The 23,804-nt window shown below is 43.7% G+C and overlaps 1 protein-coding gene across 3 annotated transcripts in view; it reads left to right on the forward strand.

The window, feature by feature from the left end:
- Positions 1-23,804, forward strand: part of LOC117744146 (adhesion G protein-coupled receptor A3) — a 149,244-nt gene that overhangs the window by 109,051 nt on the left and 16,389 nt on the right. For all 3 annotated transcript variants that reach the window (XM_034552273.1, XM_034552274.1, XM_034552275.1), the window contains 2 exons: positions 8,645-8,772; positions 14,349-14,472. In XM_034552273.1, the coding sequence (XP_034408164.1) occupies positions 8,645-8,772; positions 14,349-14,472 (252 nt within the window). The remainder of the gene's footprint in view (positions 1-8,644; positions 8,773-14,348; positions 14,473-23,804) is intronic.

The raw sequence follows: 23,804 nt of genomic DNA on the forward strand, positions 1-23,804 counted from the left end.
ACGGATGGCACAACTGTCAGGCGCTAAAATGGAACTGGGCTGAGATCACGGCGAGCAATCTGTAATCAGAAATGGAGGAAAATTGCATCGTGGTTTGGGGGGATGGGAAAAGAGGCTGAGGGAGAGAGATCTGAGATGTACAGTTACTTCCTGGACAGAAGGGGTGATGATTTACCTTTTGTGTCCTCCTCTCCACCCGTCTCCACGTCCTGTCTCCAGAATCACTCTTCATCTCCTTATCTCCCCTATCACTGCTTTTCACTGACTGTCGTCATGCATCATATTCTTTGCACGGTTGACTGCATTCATTTCCCCCCCACACACACACACACACACATACTTCTCTCTCTCAGGGTGCTGAACCGACAAGGACCCCGCAACATGCCTCGCGGTTTCTATGGCAATGCAAATAGAGCAGCGAGACGCCCGACATCGCACAGTTGCTTTTACATTTTCTGGGGCTGCTAGAGGTTCGCCCAGGAGACAGAGAGAGTGCAAATGGTGGACAGCAACAGAGTGCTAGAGAGCGCTCATTTTCCAGAGGGGCTGTTTGCAAGAGTTCGCAGTGCGTCTTCTCCATCGCGTCGTTAACAGAGCAGAACACGTGGAACGCTGCCCTGCTCTGAGCCATTGTCACAGCGACATGGGGGGGGTATCAACTGGCAAGGGAACGAGGCACGAGCCGGCGTAATGCATGCTCCCACTCTGTGCCTAACAGCGTGCCGTCTCAGGGACCTCAGAGCGTGAGCAGTGTGTGTCAGACAGCCGAGGTGTCTCTGGCATGCGTGTGTGTGTGTGCACACATGTGAGCGCACACACAGCCCCATCCATTGAGCATTCTGTGGCTCGGAGCGATTGGAAGAGATGAGTCACCCCTCTCAGACAACACCTCCTCTCTCTCTCTCTCCCCTCTCTCTCTCTCTCTCATGCACACACACGTGCACGTAAAGAAGGTGAGCGACGTGATGTAGGCAGGCAGAGTTTCAGGCTCGCTCACAGAGTCAGATTAAAACGAAACCCCGTTGAAGAGGGTTCGTCTCATTCCAGCCGCTTTGCTCTACATTTTCAAAACAATCTTCTCTCAGATTAATTTTTTATTGATTCATGTTCTCAGACAGATGGAATGTTTGGAGGGGCCGGCTGGAGGCTGGAGCCTAATGTCGGGGGGGGGGGGGATGTATTGTATCAGTAGTAGCTACTGCAGCAAGAGAATAGAATGAACACTGAAATACACTGACAACCATTGAATGGATTGCCGGTCAATTTTGGTCCATTCATGCTCTCATGGGATGAAATATAACTTCGGGGATCCCATAACTTCTCCTCGAGCGCCATCATCAGGTAAAAGCTCTATTAGTCCATGAACCTGCAAAACGAATGACATTACCCATCAGCCTACGGTATGTTTAATGCTTGGACTGCGATTGTCCCGGTAACCATCACAACAACCTAGCACGTTAGCGTTGTCATTGTGAGCGTCGTAGATGTGGTCGGCATGCCGACGTTAGCATTCAGCCCTGCTGCGCTAACGTGACGCGGCAGGTGGTTTGTCACACAGAACCATCCCAGTGGAACCGGTTTTGGCGAGAAAAAAATACATGACAGGTGATTGGATGAACCATCTGTCGGGAGGAGTTGGATTTTTTGCTCGGTGCACCTAATAATCTGGAAACTGAGTATTCGATAGAGGATCTGAATTTGATCAGATCTGATAAAAAGCCATTGAAGCCTAGCCGTACATGGAACATGTTGGTGCGTCAGCGAAATGGCCGTCAGCCTGTGGTGCGATTGGGTATCTCTTAGTAGCCATGTGTGTGTTTTCTTTTACTGTATGGGTGTGAAAGGATTATGTTCAGGAAACCTTCCCTGGATAAATAACAAGCGGAAGAGAGAAAGAGATTAGAGGCATCCCAGTGTCTCCGTCCTATATTAAAACACTGTCTTCTCCTTGCTTTCACATTTGTTGGTATTGATTCACTGTGTTCGTAGCAGAAGCGTGTACTCGCCTCGCTTTGTTTCCGGTTGTAGAGGGGAGTGTGTGTGTGTGTGTGTGCCTACAGTGAATTATGAGCTTGTGGTCTGTTTGCAATGTTGAACAAGTGCACAAGGCCCATTTATTTGATAGTCGCGCTTTAAACATCTCCACAGAACTGCGATTACGCTATCTTTTGTATAGGAATTGGAATTGCCTGAAACTGTATATACAACCCTTCTCATCTGAGGCTCTAGAGAAATTAATGCTAATGAAACAATGCCCCCTTGATGTTTGAGAAGATAAATGCGCCTCGACTGCTATGTCTGAGCCTCATTCGTCGACAGTGCTCACCTAGAGGGGCTTCATAGTTCACGCCGAGGTTCACCATCAGCTCAGAATGTTTGATGATTTGATCGATGTGCGCTTGATTCCAGTAGTGATTGGATTACTCGTTTCACGGTGGGCCTTGTTTGCCTCCGCTGTTGAACAGGGGCGGGGGGGCTCATTGCTGCGGGCACGACCGTATCTCAAAGCCACGAGCTGAGTGACGGCCCCAAGGTGCAGCTGCGACATCAGCGGTTCATGGCCGTTTTCTCCGACCGTTGTCAAGTCCAGAGTTTATTCCGCCCCGCCTGCTGTCCCGTCTCTCTCTCTCCTCGCACGGTGCACGGCCAAGCCAGAGTGGGTTTGATTTGCACACTCTCTCTAGTTCTGTTGGGGCGCCAAATATGATAAAATACAGTGCTGGATGGGAGCTGAGAGCCCGCAGGCTGTTCACTAGAGGATTTCAATTTTGTTTCCTCTTTCTTTCTCTCTTTCTTTCTTTCTCTCTCTCTCTCTCTCTCTCTTTCCCACAATGTTCTTGCGTCCTTGCATGCACCAATGCGATTACAACAGGATGAAGGAGCACATTTGCGAGGACATATGTCACAGATCGGCCCGCGGTTTCCGCCACTACGACAGCATCAATTAAAAGGGAAACGCGTTAAATTTGCAAGAGTTTGGCTCCTGAAGGTTTTGTCGTTTCCAGACACCGAGTAAGTCCTCACAGATCAACAGCGCATTTGCCCCAATTTTATTTTGCAGCTCTGATAACCTTGCACCCACCGTGCCTGTGTGTCGAGATTATGGATCAAGTTTAATTGACTCGGGTAATCTGATTTTGGCATGTTGGGATCCAGGGGGAGGATTCTGGATTAAAGTTGTAACTACAACACCAACAGGGGATCAGGGACACTCGGGGACAATGGAGACATGTTCGGAGGTAACATGCCAGCGCTAATCCAGAATAGGCTAAACTAAACTGCCCTGGGTGGTATTGAATTGCGCTGAGAGAGAGTGGTCACATTGATAAAGTGACCAGTGGCCAGTGATGTAACACAATAGCAACAGCGACGATAACATGGAGAGCAGAGGAATCACACTTGAAGCTGGCTGCAACTGTCCCCGTCTGAAGAGTACAGCAGCAGTCAATCAGTCTTCATGACAGCCGGGCCGACAGGGGAGCCACAATTTTTCAGTCTGTACCTGTTGCACAGTGACCCGTACGAGACTTATATGTACAGGAGTCGATGTAGCACTCAAATGTTTGCATGTTCAAGGGACATGCAAACATTAGAGCATCTGCACGTGTTTTCAAGAAGATTATTCAGATACAATTCAGTGTAAGAACAATCCCTCTCTCCTTAGTGTGCAGCTGAAGTTTGTCCCACATCACCTCAGGAGCACAAACACTGCTTCCTAGAGCCATGTGCAAACTTTGTTCAGGGCACCCTGTCGTTGGCCTCACCATTTTCTTCTTTGGGCTAAAAGGGCAGTCATCCTTCTTCCCTTTTCTTTCTATTCTCTCATCATCGCCCTGCTCTGCTGTAAGGTCATTTCTTCTTGTGACCTTTATTTGTCTAGGAGATGGTTCTGCTGAGCATGCACGTTCTATTCCAGCTTTGCCCTTCTTGGCTTTCATACTCCTCTGCTGTATACTCTGCCCCATAAAATGGAAGTTCCTCTATTGTTGGCCTGTGCGCAGCTGTTCAGCACCTTGCACAAGGGTACGTCTGAAGTAGTCTGAAGAAGGTTTACTCATTCAATTTGAGCCAGACAGTTTCTTCTCAAAGCTTTAGGCTCCTGCTGTCCTCTTTTGGCTGGTCTGAAAGCTGTCTGGTTTGTTTGTTCGAATCATACAATTCACTTGTATGTTTTTTGTGGTTCTTTATCCGCTGGGTGGAGGGGGTTTCTAATCATTGTTTGGTCTATAAAATAGTAAAGAATTGTGGAAAGTGGCAACATTTCCTAATAGGGTCGGTGCCCAGACATCAATTTTGGAGGGGAGCTTTTAATTACAGAAGTTATTACTGTTTGACGTTCTTTGATTTCCATCTGAAATCGTCAGAGATAAAACAGAAATTCAATTTCAATGTCAAAATAGCTTATTTATTTATCTGAGACATTTGTCGCCTCTTTATTACAAGCGGCACATGCAGGTATATTACTCAAATCTTGCAAATCGCATGATAGTAGCACCAGGTATTGACAGAAATGGAGAGACTCCTGGAAACGGCAAAGATCGAAAAGATGGTAGACGAATTAATCAAATTAAATGAAATCTAAATCCAAGAATATGGTTAATTGTTTAATGCAGTTTCTAAAAGCAGATTTTTTTTTCTTCTCCAAAATGGCAACAGCATTTAAAGTTTCAGTCTGACAGTTTTTTGTGCACAGTGGATTGATTTCTTGGAAACTGAAAGTCAATTTAAAACTTTTTTGCAACAAGGTGCTGGGGCACGTGTATGGTTTTCTGAGTAACCACTTCTAAGATGCATGACGTCTTATGGATTTTTAGGAAAGCCGCTCAGCTGTAGGCTGATGAGCTTTATTTGTTGGGGTGAGAAATGGTTGAAGACTCTGGAGGCGAGAGGCTGACATTCTCAGCCAACGTTTTAAGCCCAGTGATGATGATGATGATGATGATGATGATGATGATGTATCCCATGAGAACGTTTGACTTCCTCCCCTCACACCTATAGCCAATTAACTATGGCCGCCGTCACTCACCATGTGACACGTCCGCTCCCTGTGTCTAAGCACGATTCGGTTTTTGCAGATGCAGTTACTGATTCCCTCGAAAACGATTTATCTTCGACCTTTGGTTGAGTTGCTGTTAATTGTCATGATCTAAACCCCTATGAAGTGGTATTTACTCTTTAAGTATATAAATCAGCTTACTGACTTAAAAGCTTCATTTCAGCAGGATTTCTTGCTGATGCTTCAGGGCTGGATTATTTTTTATTTCTTTTTTTGGGCGACATCAATTCATTGAGCTGTAATTAACACCAGCTTTCATTGTCCTTCCATGACATCGCTCCGGGGACAAACACAAACTTAATAATTCCCTGTAATTCCGTGGCTACCAAATTATGTGAAGCTGTTTACATTTTTGGAATGTGTTTTTCGTATGCTTTCCCCCTCAACCTCCTTTTTCTTTTTACCCTCTGTGTGCTGCTGTGCTCCCAAATGATGGTCCATTTTATTGCTGAGGTCTAAATACAGTCCTCCTCCAGCCCTGCCTTCTTGTCATTTCTTTATTTGTATTGCCAAGCTGCAAACTCAAGTTTTCTTTTTTTAAAGATCAATGATTTTTCTTTCTTTCTTCAACCACCTTTCAAAGTAGCCCTTCAGACATCTTATGCTTGGTATTAAAGCTGCTCCAGTCAATATGTTTTTATAGTAGCAATGCATCAAATTCATACATGTATATGGAAGGTGTTGCACCCTCCAGCAATGACCTCCTGAAGTAGAGCAGATATTGGTCTTTCATTCATCAGGTGGACACAGGCACATCTCTAAATCAATGCTAATGTTGCTCTGTGTCTGCTGGATGTGTTTGCTAGCAATTTTTTAAAATTTCAGTTTAAAATAAATGTCAGTTTCCTCTCTAGTGGATATCTCACAGCAATGATTTGACCCATGACTGATCAGAGCAAGTTTAACTGCCTGGTTGGTGCCTCCCCGGGGCCTGTTGGTGCCATGCTGTCTGTCTTACTTCCACAGGATACATTTTTAGTTTAAAATGACAACGCTGGCTGACTTATTACTCAAAACGCGAAAAAGTCCTTGATTTCATAAGTTGCTAAGAGCTGTCTTTTCCTTACTAGGCGTACTGGCTCGTATCGCAGTAGATGCCATGAGATGTTAGATTTCAGCTAGCGAGCTAACTAAACTAACTGTTGGTGAAAAAACACCCCTCACTAGCGGTCATTGTTTTATAACCTTAAAATCCTGTACTCTAGTTACCAGCTATCATTTAGGGGTTTTGGAAAGGCTAAGAAACAGTCAGCACTCTCCAAAGCTCTTCATATGCTATGGCTTAAATAGTCTTACTGTAGGTGTGAATGTGAGAGTAAATGCTGTCTCCATACGAATGTGTCCTGTGATAGACTGCCGACCTGCCCAAGGTGTAGCCTTCCTCTCGCCTATTGTAAGCTGTAAAAAGACTCCAGCCCACCATGACCCTGTAAAGGGTAACATGGTTATAGATGATGGATGGACGGATAGATTAATGGATGGATGAGAAACATGTTTAGGGAGCGTCTGGCTTTATTATTCTATGCAGTTTGTAGTTTACAATAAACGTATCTCTTTGAAGGTAGCAGAACGATATCAGAGCAATGACTGCTTATACCTCATGGAAGGCCTCAAAAGCTCTTTGACTCCTCCCCCTTTTCCTCTCCAACCCTCTGAGACCCGCAGGATCTACGGGCCGACATATCTGTCTTTAAAAGGTTGTAGCGGGCTCGTTGGCACCTGAAACTAAGGCATGCATTGGTACCAACATGCCAGCTAGCTTGTAAGCAATTTAGTGGGGGGAAATTTGGAAAGGACATATTCAAAGCGGTTACTTTAATTTTTATATGTGAATAAAAATAGTTTCTATAGCTAACAATGATCAAGTCTTTTCTTTACAAACATTTCGCATGCAGGAATAATGTGTTATTTTTGCCTTTCCTAAAATTGATGTATGGAATATTTGGCAATACTGGGTTCCCTAAACAGTCTTTGAATTGCATAAATTGATTGTAACTGGAAAGCAGAGACTCTTGTGGATCCAATGAGCCCAATTACATTAATGTGAGATGATGTTAGACTCCATGGCAGCCGTTTCATTGCAGTGACCTGTTTTTTAAAAACTTGAACACACTTTACGAAATGTTGTGACCTCTAGCATAGTCACAGCTTCATGTAACCTTACAAACACAAACTATAGACCCGGGGCATTCAAAGAATGCATAGCTTTCCTTGGTATATAATGACAAAAAATGTACTCATGCATAATTCTCCAGTTGTCTTAAGTTTTGCATACCAAATCCCAGCATGGGTTTTTCTTTGATGTTCCTCAAAGTCTTTGGTCTCTCAATGTGGACTTTTTGAGAGATTTTTTTGTTATTCTCCAGTGGTCAAATCTTTTTTTTATTTAGCCCCAAATCTGTGTTACAAATTATATCAACCTAGAAATTGCTACAACAATTTATGAAACAAAATTGAGTAGGGGATCGGTCGTCATATACCTCCATCAAAATGCTCTAAGCCTCGAAGCATTAAACCCACAGGAAAGGCTCTTTTAGACACTGTGATGAGTGTTAGACTGACCACACTCTCCTGCTCGACATCTCCCCTGGTGTCTCCACCACCAAACCCCCCCATCCAAAACCTTTTACTTCATCTCGGGCCACTACTTTACAACCGTGCTTATAAATGCTCAGCTGAAGGTCACGACCCCTCACGGGCCCCGACAGGCTCATCAGCCTTTAGATAAACACGGAGAGAGAGAACGTCCCACTTGGCTACTCACCGAGACACTGATAGAGTCAGACAGCATGTGTGTGTGTGTGTGTGTGGATCACTCTTGCAGCACTGAGCTGGCGGGGTTATGGAGATAAGGTGCGCTTTATTTAGCGACGTCAACACGATGGAGCCTAAATCGTGACATCACTGCTGGCTCCACACAGAGATGCCAAACGAGTGTACAGATTTCACATTTTTGTTTCTTAACACATTAGACCTAAAGCTCAGAGATGCAGCCCTACCTGAAAGTATTAAAAAGGTGTCTCCGCTATGAGAGCTTTCAGCCGCAGCTGTCAGAATGCGTGCTGAAGGAGCTGGAAGAAGAATACATCACAGAGCAAATGGACTCTGATGTTGATAAGGTTTTAATAACCGTCTCTTAACAATGTGTCTTTTCGAGACACAAAAAGCGACTTAACTTTGTTTTGATTTTTTTGTCTTTTGCCCTGGCTGCTATCCATTTTTGTTTAGCTTTTCATCTCAGCAGACTAGGGAAGATTACGCTATTGTTGAAAAAGAATGTCGGCTAAATGCCTGAAACGCAAAATGTAAATGCAGGGGGGAGAATATTCTTATATACTCGACAGGGTTGTTGCTCTTTTATGCTGATTTGGACAGCGTTCTAACTCGGGATGCTTTCCCCTGACATCCATGTGTGTTTTTCTAGTTTGCTCTGCCTATACACGTGGGAAGCTCATCACATCCGTCTTCAGCTGTCGGGAACGCTGTTGTCACTGCTCAGGCCTAGTTCATGCTCACTGACTATTCTTTATGAAAATGTATTTCATAATGTATCTTTCTCCCCTCCCCCCTGTCTATTTCTTGCCTTAGGATCTGAAGAAGGTGCTGTCTTTCCCCCCGTACCCTGGGGAGTTTCTGCACCCGGTTGTCTATGCCTGCACGGCGGTCATGTTGCTTTGCCTCTTCGCCTCCATCATCACGTACATAGTGCACCACAGGTAAGAAGCAGGCGTCACTTCTAAATACTTCACGCAACAGCCGTTGACTTAATTTCCACATGCGATCCCCCACCTCCATGGTTTGCGGTTTACTTTTGCGTTCCCGGGTGTGAGTCAGACACTTTAGGGCTGGCATAAAGCACTGCAGCCGGTCTGACGAAGAGGATCTGCAACACAAGCGCAGATGTGCGCGTGCATTTCAGACAGTCATAGCATGCTTCTAATGGATTTCTACGGGGCGTTCAGGCCACCTTTACTATTCCATATGGAGTCGAAGACAGAGGATGTGCCGCGTGGCTCCTGCGGTTTTCGCACTGTGGCATCCGTCTGCCGTTATTAAAGCAGCGGGAGCCTGACTGGCGTATTATTTCAGCACAGCAATTCATCATCAGTCACTTCATCACATCCGTGGCATTAATGTGTCCGTATTGTAATAGCTCTGCATCCATTTTAATATGTAGGAAATGTCTCAAATGTCACATTTTCTCAAACAAATGAATACAAAAAAAATGTATTTACGGAATAACACAGTTAAGTCAGACAGATGTATCTGCTTTTATTGATGTTTTCGAATCCGCGCGAAAGGCGCAGCAGCGCATCCGTCTGTGACACCTGGGACAGAGACAGGGTGCGTCCTCCTACAGCATCTGGGGCTCCAAACATCAGCATTGCTTAATGTCGTCTGGCACTGCAGTATTGACTGGAGGGACACACACAACCTGCAACACAGACGGGAGCAATAGCAAATGGATGATTGAGATTTGTGATTCAAGTCGAATGTAAACAGCTTCCCAACACCACTGATGTTTTGTGCAGAATTGGTGTATTATTAAAAATAATAATAATAATACACAACCATGATCCGTAGGGTTTGAAGACATTTTGATATTTTAGAGGTGAAGAAGAATGCAAAAAGACTTCAATCGGGGGCCTTTTTTAATGAAGTGGAAATAATGCTTTTTTTTTTTTGTGAGTAAAAAAACACAAATACTCCAAAATGACATTTGTGTGGAACATAGTTATTCATATCAATGTATACATGAACATAGCAACATAAACAACTGTTTACATGCAACAGGATCACAGGTGTCTCAAACGCTGGTGGACGTGTACACACAATGGTGAAGCGCAACTTAGATACTCCAAAATACGATACGTAAACGCTTCTTCTCAGAGACAATTTCAGAGAAAAATCCCATATTCAAGACATAAGGTCGGTGCTTCCAAGGTGTCTGTCACACTCGAGGGGGTTCCCTCTCAGCGACACTCACATTAACAAAATCCAACACCTTCTCGTGCTCCACACCTCCCTCTAGGCACTCCCCAGCAGTGAAACAAATCTCTGTTTAGCAACATTTTGGTTATGGAGTATCACTCCTGCTGACTGACAGTACCCAAGCAGTGAAGCGTGTTAGATGGGCAGAATGCGAGGACAGACGCTGTGGATTGTGCGCGTTTGAATTTGTCACTTTCTCACTTCAGCTCACAGCCACATGCACACATGCATAAATACATGCATGCAGGATGTGCTGTTAATTCTATCTCAGCCAGCGAGATAAGCCAAGATACAAATCTGATCCGGGATTAGGGCGTGCAATGGTGATGTGTGATGTATTCGCTGAGTAAGGAGCACAATGGTGGATATCATCCCTTTTCTCCTTTGAACCCCGATCCCTTTGAACCCAATTGGCGCGATTTGTGTCATAACACCGATGTCATGCACACGCAGATGGAATCAGAAGAAGGTCGTCTTTCCAGTGGTCATTGATGTTCAGCGAAGATAGGCATCCATAAATCCACACAGAAGTCACTTCAGATCGTCTCACAGTTCTCCAACTGATGACTTTTTCTTCCGTAAAAGTAGTTGGTTGTTGTCTAAAGATGCAATGATTGCAATTTCCATGATTCCAAAGTCTTATTTGCCGATTCCCATTTTCTTTCTAAGAACTATAATTGACAGCAAGGCTCCAGATTAACTTTTTTCAGTAAAAACCCTAATAAATTCTAAATATTAACCTTTTACTTTGTAATGTTTGGTGTTAATAAGAAATAATTGTATTGTTATTTAAATACTTGATCTGTTATAAACAAGTGTAGATTCAAGCCTCTTAAAGCTAGGAATTTAAACAGTTCATAATTTCTTCACTTATATCTAATTGACATTGCAGTGAAAACAACTCCTTCAACCAACCGTATTTAGTTTCTCGGCAAAAAGTTTCTCTCCATTATAAACAGGCCTGTGCGAGCGAGAGACTCCACGCTGTTGGCAGCATGCATGGGAAGGAATAACAATATAGGTAGGTGTCTGATGAAGTTAGTTGTTGCAAGTCTTCTTCAGGTTGTTCCTCCACGGCTTATGTTGGCAAATTGCATGTCTCCGTCACTCACGGCGAAGAACTTCCACACCGACGATATGTCTCTGCTGCTGCGTGCAGACGTAAAAACGTGTGTAAAAGTAAATATGAGACATCTCTATTGTTGTCTATTATTATGGTTACAGGAACTGTAAGCAACTTCCCATTGTCCACATTTACCCAAATGTAAAGACATGAAAAAATCTTTAAATACTTGTAATTGATCCCATAAGAAGGAGAAATACAATTGGAGTTATTATTGTTAGCAGGAATTGAGTGCCTGTAATTAAAGGGAGTAAAGAAAGCGCAGAGTAATGTGATTAATAATGTCTATCAAGTGTTGAAAAGAAAAGACACTTAATACTGTCATGTAGAGCTGGGGCTGGGGAGGGGTGGTGCAATAGTTCAGTTTTGTTATTTATTAGCTTCTAGTGGAATCACAATAACAATATGAGCATTTCTTCTTTCCAAATGAATGATTAAAAAGCAACAAAATAAAGATTCTTAAAGCCACTCTAATCAACAGCAGCTGCAGCAGGGAGTGAAAAAAGCCACTGTACACCGCCTGCTCAGCACCAAACCTCAGACAAGCGGCTTGCCAGTAAACATAGTGGAACACTGACCAGCTAAAGAGTCAGATATTTCCCTCAGGAGTTGGTGGAGACCAAAACCGAACCAAAAATATTGGACAGTCAGCAGGTGCATGAGTTAATGGTAATTCTATTGTAAAGTTGTAAAGACCAGTAAGTAAAGTAGGAGTCCAACAGTTTCCAACATGTTATAAGGTTGTTATTATTATGTCATTAATATATTTATTGTTGCAGTGCTCAAGTGGCTGTTTAAACTATATGCTCTTGTATGTGACTTGCTTACTGATTTCAACCATAAAGCACATCCCTATTGCTGCCAAGATGCTCCCTTTCCTCCATCATAATTACCATAAAACCAATACCATTTCTCATTTAACAGCCCTGCCGCCGATGTTTTATGGGACTTATCAGCATGTTTGCAACGTGTCTCCCGCCAATGAAGCGGTCGGCCCAAGCCACCCATTGTACATTGTCATATAAGACCATCCACAGCTTTATTGTAACACACAGTTGGCTCAGCAGTGGGTGCAGGGTGAGGGAGCAGATGCAGAGAGGACCCCCCCACCCCCCTTACTTTCTGGGAGATGGGGATGCCAGGTTAATGTACTTGACCCAAGGAAAGCCCAAAGCAGAGCCTATGAAAACCCCCTTCCATGGAGGCCGGGGGCCGGCCTGATTTATGGCCTCCTTGCTGGATGGAGTTCAGTACTTGGACGGCGGCGGAGGCATCGACAGCAGCAGCTTCAGCTCTCCCTCCCCTCGCACAGAGCAGCGAAAGCCCCAGCCTCAGACACGCCTCATAGCTCACTGCCGAGCCACCGCTTCATCTACAGTTGGCTCACGTGCAGCCGGGGCTCCGCTCCTCCATTTTGGGGGAGCAGAGATTTCCGGCACAATGTTATATGATTTCAAATGGTGACAGACTGTGGCTGTATGGATGCAAAGGAGGCCGCTGACACAGGGAAGTCATTAAAAGAACAGATGGCCTGTGAATTCACACCGTGCTACAAATATGTTGCCGTTGTCTGACCTGTTTAGCCTGTTTTCTAACAGCTGGGTGGAAAAATTATAATGTGGGTTAAGTGCCCTGCCCCCCCCCCCCCCCCCCACCACCACCCCCGGTTAATGCCAGAATTCAAAGTGGATATGAGGGCAGAGTTTTGCATTGTAAAAACTGCAATTGGCCCAGCCAGCTGTAAGCAATCTCTTTTTATTTCATCGTCAAACCAGCAGTGATTCCTATTTGTGTGCATTTACCGCTGCATGTTCTGTTTGTGTGTAAGTGGGTGAAGAAGCTGTGTAGGAAGGTTGTACACTGACTAACACATTGGGCTCTTACTAAGAATCTGATCTGTGAATAGCCCTCTGCCCGAGGTCCACCATTCTAAAAAAACACATTATCCTGAGGATTTCAATTTTTTTTTTTTATGAATTTGAATCATTCTTAACCTTTTTTTTTTACTTTAACTGGCTACCAGGGAAGCTTGACCTTTTAAAAAAGCATGGAAGTTAAAACTGATTCATTGGATTTTGTTTGCACTTTACTTTTCATTTGTCAGAAAAAACATTCCCGTGAACACTTTTCCCCATAAGTTCAATCAACAATGAACCTAAAACAGTGTGTCTCGGTCACTGAATGGATCTTCTCTGCATGTTTGTGTTTTGTTTTTAGCTTCAGCATGAAGGAAATCTTATGAGGAAACAGTTTTGTGGTGTAGCCTCCAAAGTCAAAGGCAGCAATATGGTTCGCTGCACTTGGTTCAGGTACAACAATCAATGACTCTCTTATTTTAATTAAATTAAGTCTGCCATGGGGCCAAATAAATAAATAAAGTTTTTTGTTTATATTCCATCACATAGTAGAATCCCAACTAAGGAGGTCATGTAGGCAACGCTCCCAGCAGGCACCGGAGGCCACAGACTCATGTTACGTGTTCTCCTGCGCTGTTCTTGAGTTGTGTTTGTTCTACAATGTTCCCACTGTCCCACAATGCCTTTGTTGTAATACAATTAGTCATCAAGACTGATGGTTAGACTGACCGTCAGTGATTGATGACATCGCACCCAATTAAACCTTATGAGATGATGGCAAACATTCTCTTTCTCTCTCTCTGATGTGTAGTCTGTCAGACTTCAAACCTCCTGTTGCCCAAAGTAAACAAAATAGAGTTTTCTTAAGCATGTATAGGTGAAAATAAAATATCTTAGCAGCCATAACCAAACACCAGCTCTAAATGATTCACTTTAATAAAAAAACAATCTGTCTGAGTTACCCAAGTTGACCCAACTTGAAAATATTGAATGTGAATCATTGCTTTTCAAAGTTGAGCCATGGTTGAAATGTTTTCAGAAAGTATTCTATTATTCAGCAGGTGTATTGGTAGCCGACTATGTAATGGCTTGTTTGCATGAGTAGCATTCCCCAGGCTTAATCTATATGGCAGCAGCAAGGTAAAAAAAAAAGGGGGGCAATTCATTCAGAACTTGCAAAATAGCAGCTGGAATCACACTTAAAGTGACTAATGGGCAGTATGACTTAAACAATGAATCTGTGAGATGATGAAACAAACAACACTGTGGGGGTTCTGGTATTTACCTACTAATTCTTTTGATTCTCGGTCTCTTTTGGCAGTGCAATCCGCATCAGTCGGAAGGGATGGCATATGCTTCTCAACTTCTGTTTCCACACGGCTCTGACCTTTGCTGTGTTTGCCGGCGGCATCAATCGAATCAAATACCCCATCATCTGTCAAGCAGTAAGTGCATTTCCTTTTCATTCATCCCACTCTCAAAGCATGTATGAAAATTGATTATGAACGTCTATTCAGGTGTCGGCGACCAGAGAATGCAGTACAGTATGTGGACGTATAGTAGGTTGGCTTTATGTGTCTTTCATGCTTCAGCTGCATGTATGCTCCAGTAAGCCATATAGCAAAGTGTTGACACAATGATGCCTAATGATGCAGGCCTTTCCCATCATGAATGCACTCACTCTCTGTCTCTATTGTCTGTTTCCGCTCTCGTTGCCTGGAGTTAGCTGTAGGCATCATAGACCAAATGTTGTGTCACTTTTCCGGACATTTTGGAAAGTGGCAGTATATAAAATATTTACTGGTCATTAGAATTCCTTAGAATTCAAATATGATTGTTTTTTCACATGGAAGTTTAGTTACCACACCGGTGTTCATTTAATGACAGCATCAAAGGTATTATGGCATTTTATGTTACATGTCTGTAGGTGGTCCAAAAAGAGACTGCGGTGTTCCCATATCTCAATAACTGAGTCATGGTCTCAAAAGGATGAACCCCAGTGACTTTTCCTCTTGGTCGAGAGGAAAAGTCTGGACCAAGTCAAAGTCTTCAGCGATCCTGTGAAACACCTTCATATCTACTAGAATCTGGTCAGGCATTCATAGTTCCCAGGGGATGTATCTTAATTACCTGCATTTTGCATTATCAAAGTGATAACTGTAGGTCAGTGGTTTGCAGGTCAGTCTTTCAATCAGAGGATCAGTGGTTCGATCCCCGGCTCTGCTAGCCCTAGTCAATGTGTCCTTGAGCAAGACACTTAACCCTGAATTGCTCCCCGTAGCTGTTCTACGGTCGATGATTGTAAGTCTCTTTGGATAAAAGTATCAGCTAAATGTAATCAAGGTCTAACAGTTGAATACAAAACTAATTGCGTTCCCATCAGCATCATTTGTACTTTGTGTAAATGGGGCAAATAGCAAATGCTGGCATGATAACATTCCCAGCTAGGATGATGAAGATGCTAAACTTCAGCATGTTAGCATAGTCATTGTGAGCCTATATGCTCAGATTAGCATTTAGCTCAAAACACCGGCGTGTACAGACTCTCACAGCCGTTAGCGTGTTAGCTTGACCGAGGAAAAAAACATTGTTGTCTGAAGTATTTCTGGGTCATCATACATACAATAGTATCTACTATTGCATGAGGTGATGGATATCAGGAAGCCAGCCTCGTCTTGTGACGCGTCAGCGCCTCCCTGCAATCGAGTGGTGCTTCTATCTCTGCAGCCCCGCAGTTATGAATGAGTGAGCGAGGCGTGTGCGTGTGTGTGTGTGTCTGTGTGTGTCTGTGTGTGTGTGTGTGGGGGGGGGATGAATGTATAACATTGTAATGGAACTGCGGGGGAAAAAAGAGATCGTTGACCAGGGTGTTAATTGTATTAAAAAAAATTCTTAAATTCAATTAAAAAAAAGTAACATGTTACTTTTGTTTCTTACTTTTTCACATGGTTGGAAAGCCTTATCTTTTACAACTGATTGACAGCTGGACCTGTTCAGGTTGCGAGCATGCAACATCATCTTAAGACAAGCAGCCTCCACTGTCAGCTCACCTCAGCAGGGGGACTGTATGTAGCCGTGAAGAGATTGATGTGCACTTTCTTTTCCACTTTTAACTCTCCTGTTTCAACCGCCTCTGTCACTGGGCCTCGCTCCCTCTCCCTCCCTTCATCGGCGCTGTTTGGGGACTCAGCTGTCACGAGCACTTTCGCTGGCCCCTTATTCCGTGGTGTAAAGACTCCACGTCTACGTGGTGAAATGCGTAGCGTTGTGTTTCATGGCTGAGCTGCGAGAGAACGAGTCTCGGTGACAGGGAAGTCCTTAAGAAGTCCAGGAAACAGCCGGTGTTTGTCCGTCACTCACCAGCTCCCCGCCGTTTACCGTTACGTTAATAACTTTACCTTCCTCTCTACTCTGCTGTCACATTAAGGATGTTCACACTCAACCTTTTTGTCACTTAAGGTCAACTTTTGATTGTTAAAAGCTGGGCTGTAAATATGTGTTATGTAACTGTCAGCTGTAATGACCAAAAATAAATATCAGTGCCTGCTGGTATGAATCCAAATTTAATGCAGTCAGGGTCATATTTTCTCACCACACGCTTTGGAGCTCAGAGTTGTCTGCCACATCACTTTTTCATATGAAAGAAACTGATCCATTTTGTGTTACTGCCCTGGTGTCTTTAGCTCCTATAATGTGATGTATTCCAGACATCTACATATCACCATGCAGACTTTGTCAATATAAATCCTGCATGCTGTACAGTATATGTATATATATACTTGTGTATATTGAACACACTTCACACGATCATCCAGCCAATGTAGATCCATTCAGTATTTATTCCTTTGCCCTTTATTTAAGGTTTACGAAATTTTTGTTTCACTACGACGTTGTCGTGGAAATGTAGGGCCTACCCTCCGGTTCCCCTTCAGGTAGACACTGTCAGCTCCGTCAGCACTTTTGCTGCCGTTTGCTGCGAGCCACCGGCTCAGGTGTCGCCATGTTGAGAGCCGTTGAGAGGCAATAGAAATCATTCTGTATATGAATCTCATATGAAGCACCTCTTATATGCATAGGACAAGGAATGAAGGAATTAAACCTCAACCACATTCTTTGGAGATGTCGTCACAGATTTAGTCTAACTTTAGTTTAACTTCCATCAAGCACACACTGACCAACAAGGATTGCTCCTCAAGCTACAACGACCCACAAACTAACGATGCGCCGTATTTGTCAATCTACTCAAATTCTATTTGATTGGATAAATATTTTTTTTACAAGATAACTGAACAATTAACACTGTGACACAGATTAATGTGTGTTTGGAGGCAGCCAAAACACAACTTTCACACTTAATCACTGTTTAAGTTGACATAATTGTTAACAACTTGTTTAAATCACACATCCAGCAGTCGCAAAGAAATATTATAATTCATTTAGAGTTCTGCTGAACTTTCTGCATCACTATGAAAGTGATGAGAGTAAAAGCGGATCAATATGTTTTAGATTGAACAGCCAAACTCCATAAAGTCAAGCGGAGCTGCAGATTCAGGTCCTAATTATCTGTAGGTTCATAACTGCGAGTTACACCTTTCACATTGTTTAAACATTGTTACTATATAAGATATTGATTGTAGCTGCATTAATGCTTTATTGAACAATAGTAAGACATTATTAGGGGCAACATTTGGGTTGCCTGTGTTAAGTATTCAGTTTATTGCACATGCGTGGGTTCAGTCTGGTTCTAGAGGAACGTATGTAAAACGTATGTTTATGTTGGCTTGAAGTAAAGCTTGAAACATCTACTGTTGTCACTGGAATTATTCACTTAACATGGTAGCAGAGGATGGCAGCTGGAAATTATAAAACTCCGCCGCAGTTTGACGAGAAGAAGTCTTACGAGAGCTGGAAAAATGAGTTGAAGTTTGGAGGCTGGTGACAGACCTGGAGAAGAAGAAGCAGGCCTTGGTGGTTGCCTTATCGCTGACGGGAAGAGCGAGGGATAGTGCGCTAGAAATCCCGCAGCGGGTTTAAACGTTGATGGAGGAATGCTTATACTTCTCACGAAATTGGACTCTGTTTTTTTGAAAGAGGAAAAAGATCGCCAGTACGAGGCGTACACGGAGTTTGACCGGATCGCAAGACAAAATGACGTCTCTATGGTCGACTACATTATCGGGTTTGAGCGCCGGTACAATGTAAGTTCAAGATGGAGCTTCCAGATGCTGTGTTAGCTTTCAAGTTACTAGACACTGTAGGACTTAATGTTAAAGACACACAATTGGCACTTATTGCTTGCCCAGAGCTTTAGTTTGTTAACATGAAGTCAGGCTTGAAGAGAATCTTTGGTGATAATTCTCCACAAGAGGGAGCTGATGACCTCCGTGTGAGTGTTGGCGACTCAGCCTACTACACACGGTTTACTGGGAAGCGTGAAAGTAATGTCAGGTCAAGCTCACAACATCATACGGCTGTTCAAGGGACAAATCCACTCGACAGATATGGAAGAAGGACAAGATGTGCAGTCTGCCAAAGCACATATCACTGGGCAAAAGATTGTCCTCACAAAAATGAACATGCAAAATTGAGAGAAGATGAGGTGGTGACAGATGTTGAAGAATGCAACATTACTTTATTATCAAAAGAATCGTTGACTGACATAGATATTCATGGTGGAGTCTCTAGGATCAGCTGTAATTGACACAGCTTGCACTAGAACTGTGTGTGGAGAAAAATGGCTTGATCATTACATGAGTCGACTAACGGAACGTGAGTTAAAGAAAATGGGGGACAAAGAGTGTAAGAGCATTCAAGTTTGGCGATGGGAGAGTTGTTCATTCTACAAAGAAAGTCAAAATCCCAGCCATGATAGGACAGACTAGATGTCAAATTGAAACAGAAATAGTTCCAGTAGATATCCCATTGCTTTTAAGCAAAACTTCACTGAAAAGAGCAGGTGCCGTTTTAGACATTGAAAATGACAAAGCCACAATGTTTAAACAACCAGTGAAACTTGAACTAACATCTTCAGGACACTATTGTGTGAACATTAGAGATGAGAGTAACCCAGAAGAAAATGACCTCCAGAATGAGCATGACATTCTCACCGTGACAGAAAACATGACAATAAAAGAAAAACTGAAAGTTCTGTTCAAACTACACAAGCAATTTGGACATGCCTCTGTTGATAGACTGAAAAAAACTACTGGCCTGCTCAGATAATGCTGATGCTGAATGCACCACAATCCTTAAAGACATTGTAAAAAACTGTGAGACATGCATTAGATATAGCAAGTCAAAGCCAAAGCCAGCGGTGGGTTTGCCCATGGACTCAACCTACAATGAAACTGTAGCTGTGGATTTGCATGAGCTAGAGCCGGGAGTGTGGTATCTGCATGCAATTGACCACTTCACATGTTTCAGTGCAGGGAGCATCGTCACCAACAAGAAACCCAGGGAGATTGTAAAGCACTTTATACATTGCTGGATAAGTGTTCATGGTCCTCCAAGCAGACTGTTCAGTGACAATGGGGGAGAATTCAACAACGACGATATGAGCGACGTGGCTGAAAGCTTCAACATTGAAGTAAAAACAACTGCAGCTTACAGCCAATGGAGCAATGGGCTTTTGGAAAGGCATAATCAAACCCTCACTGAAATCCTGATGAAAGTGAAGAGGGAGAATGGATGTGACTGGAGGATGGCCCTCGACTGGGCCCTGATGGCAAAGAACTCTATGCATGGAGTACATTGAGCCTGAGGAAATTATTGGCACTATCAGTTCTGTTGATTTAGGACGAATACACAATCTTCAAGTGGTCCCACCTGAGCATGGTGAATTAGGTGCTAGCCATCCTGAAGAAGATATACTTATTGTGAATGATGATGCCTTCATTTCTGCCAAACACAATGAACTCAGAAACTGGAAAAAGAATGATGTGTTTGAAGAGGTGAAAGATGAAGGCCAGAAATGCGTCTCTACGAGGTGGGTGTGCACACTCAAGGATACACCTGATGGTGTTGCACCGAAAGCTAGATTAGTTGCTAGAGGCTTTGAAGAAATTAACACCCAGGAGCTCCCAAAAGACTTGCCTACATGTGCCTCAGAGTCTCTAAAAGTGGTTATGGCAGTGATATGTCAAAAGAAATTGCAGCTTAACTCTATGGACATTAAAGCAGCCTTTTTACAAGGCAAAGAGTTAACCCGAAATGTCTATATTTGTCCCCCCAAAGAAGCTCAGAGCAAAGGAATTCTGTGGAAGTTAAAAAAGTGTGTTTATGGCTTAGCAGATGCTTCTCTGTATTGGTAACAGAGTGAAAGAAAAGTTGATCCAGCAGTGTTCTACTGGCTGGATGACTCCTGCAACGTGATGGGACTCCTTGCTTGTCACGTGGATGACTTCATCTGGGGTGGTTCAGAAACATTCTCCACAACAGTCATTCCTCACTTGAAAGTTGCTTTTCAAGTTGGACGTGAAGAGCACAACAGCTTCAGCTACATTGGAATGGAGGTTCACTCTTTGGAGGATGAGATACAAGTGCAACAAAGGACTTACATCAAGAATCTACAACCCATTTTTTGTGGATCCCAACAGAGCCACACAGACACTGAAACTGACATGTTAAAGTCAAAGATTGGCCAAATATTGTGGGTAGCAAGGCAGAGTAGACTCGACATAATGTGTGACATATCCATCCTATCATCATTCAGACTCCACACTGTGCAAACAAACTTGTCAGGAAACTGAAATCCGAAGAGGTGACCTTGAGGTTTCAGCACCTGGGAAAAGACAGCTCGCTGAAACTAGTGGTGTTTAGTGATTCCACGATGGGAAACCTTCCAGACGGTGGCACTCAAGGCGGACACCTGGTCATGCTTATGGGAGAGAATGGACGGTTTTCACCTATATGCTGGCGTTCAAAGAGGATCAGGAGAGTTGTCCGAAGCACCTTAGCAGGAGAGACTTTGGCACTTGCAGATGGCATTGACAGTGCAGTCTTTTTGGCTACACTCTACTCCGAACTGACCATGTGATTGCACATGGAACAATTTGCCCATTGTCTGTGTAACGGACAATTACTCTCTTCTTGATGCTGTGAAGTCCACCAAAAGCGTGACTGAAAAGAGACTCTGCCTTGAAATCAGCAGCATCAAGGAGCTTGTCCACACTGGGACCATCCAGCAGATCATGTGGTCAGCCTCCAAGGAACAGCTCGCTGACTGCTTGACTAAGAAGGGGACATCTGCACTCGTTCTGCTGAGGGCTCTCAGCGAAGGTGTCTGGCAACTCAAAGGCTAAACGATCACAAAAAGCCTATCTTCAAACTCTATTCATTAAAGTTGCTAGTTGAAACCTATGTTTATTTGTTTAAGGTTTTAGAAAAAAACTAATGTTCGTTTTTTTTGTCACTATGTTTTTCTTTAAAGAGAAAGGGGAGTTTGTTAAGTATTCAGTTTAGTGCGCATGCGCGGGTTCAGTCTGGTTCTAGAGGAACGTATGTAAAACGTATGTTTATGTTGGCTTGAAGTAAAGCTTGAAACATCTACTGTTGTCACTGGAATTTATTCAATTAACAGCCTGCATGTCACTTTGGCAGGTTTACGTCATTGTTTACTCGCTCTTGATCTCATCTGTGTTTTACTTATAATAACACCCTGCAGTTAGCATTCTTAGTAAGTCATTTTTAAATTATTCCTTCGATGCAATAATCCGTCAGTCGCAGTTGTAAAGTTATTGTTTTGGTGAAGATATTCTCTTTTTTATTTTACAACATGGCGACCCACAAGTTGTTATTTTTAATTGCTAACTAATATGGTGAATAAAACATTAATAAATGATGTACTAACTATAAATACAGCCACAAACCCTTGGTAAAGTATGCCTTCTTAGAAAACAAAGTCCGCCTCCTGCAGTGTGAGAGCGGGTGTTGTTGACAAAGCCATTGCGACTGCGTCGGCCCTGCTGCTGCTGCTCTTTAACTTATTTAGCATTTCAGTCATTTATCTAATTTTATCTCGGGGTCTTTGAATGCTCCTCCTTTACCCAATCACTCCTAACAGGACAACTCTCCGAAGATTTGGGCAGGAGCCCAGATCGCGTGCTGCTCCGCGGGGAGGGAGGCGGGCCCCACCAGACACCATTTTGGGATAATTACAGGAGTGCATGTGGAGCTGCGAGGCGCACCGACACATACACACATTCAAATGCTCTCGTCCGCCTGCTGCAGTTCTCTTCCCAATCATCCCGCCTCTCACCCACCCCCCCTCACACACACACACACACACACACACACACACACATTGCTCCCCCTTCCCCTCCTCCCAGGGGGACACATAAGTACACGCTCTCCCTCCGACGAGGGAACTTCAAGGAGCTCTGAAACTAGCTTTGGCAGCTCTCGCCACACTTCAAGCATGCACTCCTCCACCCGGCCCTCCTCCGCCCGTCAACCCTCCACCCCCCCACCCCTCACCATCTCCACCTGCATCCCATACTCATCCTGTCGCTCTCTATCTGTGTGCCACTCTTCCGTGTTGCACCGCCTCCCCGCCCCGCCACTGCCGCTATGCAGCATCCAATGTCTTTTACGGCCTCAAAGTCAAAGTCGTCTCTGATCTCTATTTCTATCTTTTCTTCCAATGCGGCTCGTTTTGTCGTTGATTTGAGCAACACCTCCGCTGCCACGCCACACAACCTCCGTTAGTTTGCGGTGAGCAACAGAACAACACACACAGTATATCCTCGTTTCCCCTCGCCTTACCTCATCTTACCTCGGACCGTCAAATTTGGATTAGATATCTCAGTTGATTGTTCAGGGAGTGTGTGACCAGCGTCAAATAACCTATTAATTTAGCAAAGAACTTGGTGAAGGATGTGACCTAGATCTGAGGTTACATCCAACTGTCAGCTTAAAGATGCTTTACAGAGGATTTCCTCATTAGTGTGCCACTGTGAAATTAGTTGTGACGGCAAAGGCTGGCACAAAAAAAAGAAAAAAGAGAGAAGACATTACAGTATCTGCAGTGATTTGCTTTGTACTTCCACTGGGCCCAATTTCAGTGTTCCTGAGCTCATTTTTACACATGTGAAATGCTTCCGACAGACTGGTTACTTATGCATCCAAAACAGTAGGGAGCCAATATAATGAATATGCCCATAGAAGACGGTATGGAGGTACCTTTGAATTTAACTGAAATTGTTAAAACTAGTCATCTGACAGTGTCTTTACAGACAATGCAAAAGAAGTGCCATTCTTAACTAGCAAAGTGCACTCCGTTGAGAGCCGGTCTCCCCTCTCGGCACCCTGACAGTCAAGATGGTGTCCAGGACAAATGTTTTCATATTGTATGATGCCTAACTTCAGTGGAACATAACGTAACACATCGGGTTACCATATGTAGATATGGTTCAAAAAGAAAACCCAACTTTTCTATGGATGTCAGTGTTTGAGCCACGTCTAAGGCCAGAATGTGGCCCTGCAATCGACTAGGTAGCCAAGCCGATTGGCAGAAATGGCTTCTGATGCAGTTATTGTTCACCTGCAGACCCGACCAGCCAGTTGAGAAGTCAGCAGTCAGTGGGGGTAGAAAACAGTTCAATAATGTTCACTGCAACCATGAGAGGTCCTTAAGTATACATCTACAAAGGACCATAAATAATATTAGGCAGATTGGTAGTGAGCCTGGTAGGCATGGACAGACAGAAAGAGACACCCAGGCACACGCACACACACACACACACCACCGAACGCTGCAGAAAAGGATGTCGGTGAAGTC

Source organism: Cyclopterus lumpus, chromosome 15 (genome assembly GCF_009769545.1).
Source record: "Cyclopterus lumpus isolate fCycLum1 chromosome 15, fCycLum1.pri, whole genome shotgun sequence".
Classification (NCBI taxonomy): domain Eukaryota; kingdom Metazoa; phylum Chordata; class Actinopteri; order Perciformes; family Cyclopteridae; genus Cyclopterus; species Cyclopterus lumpus.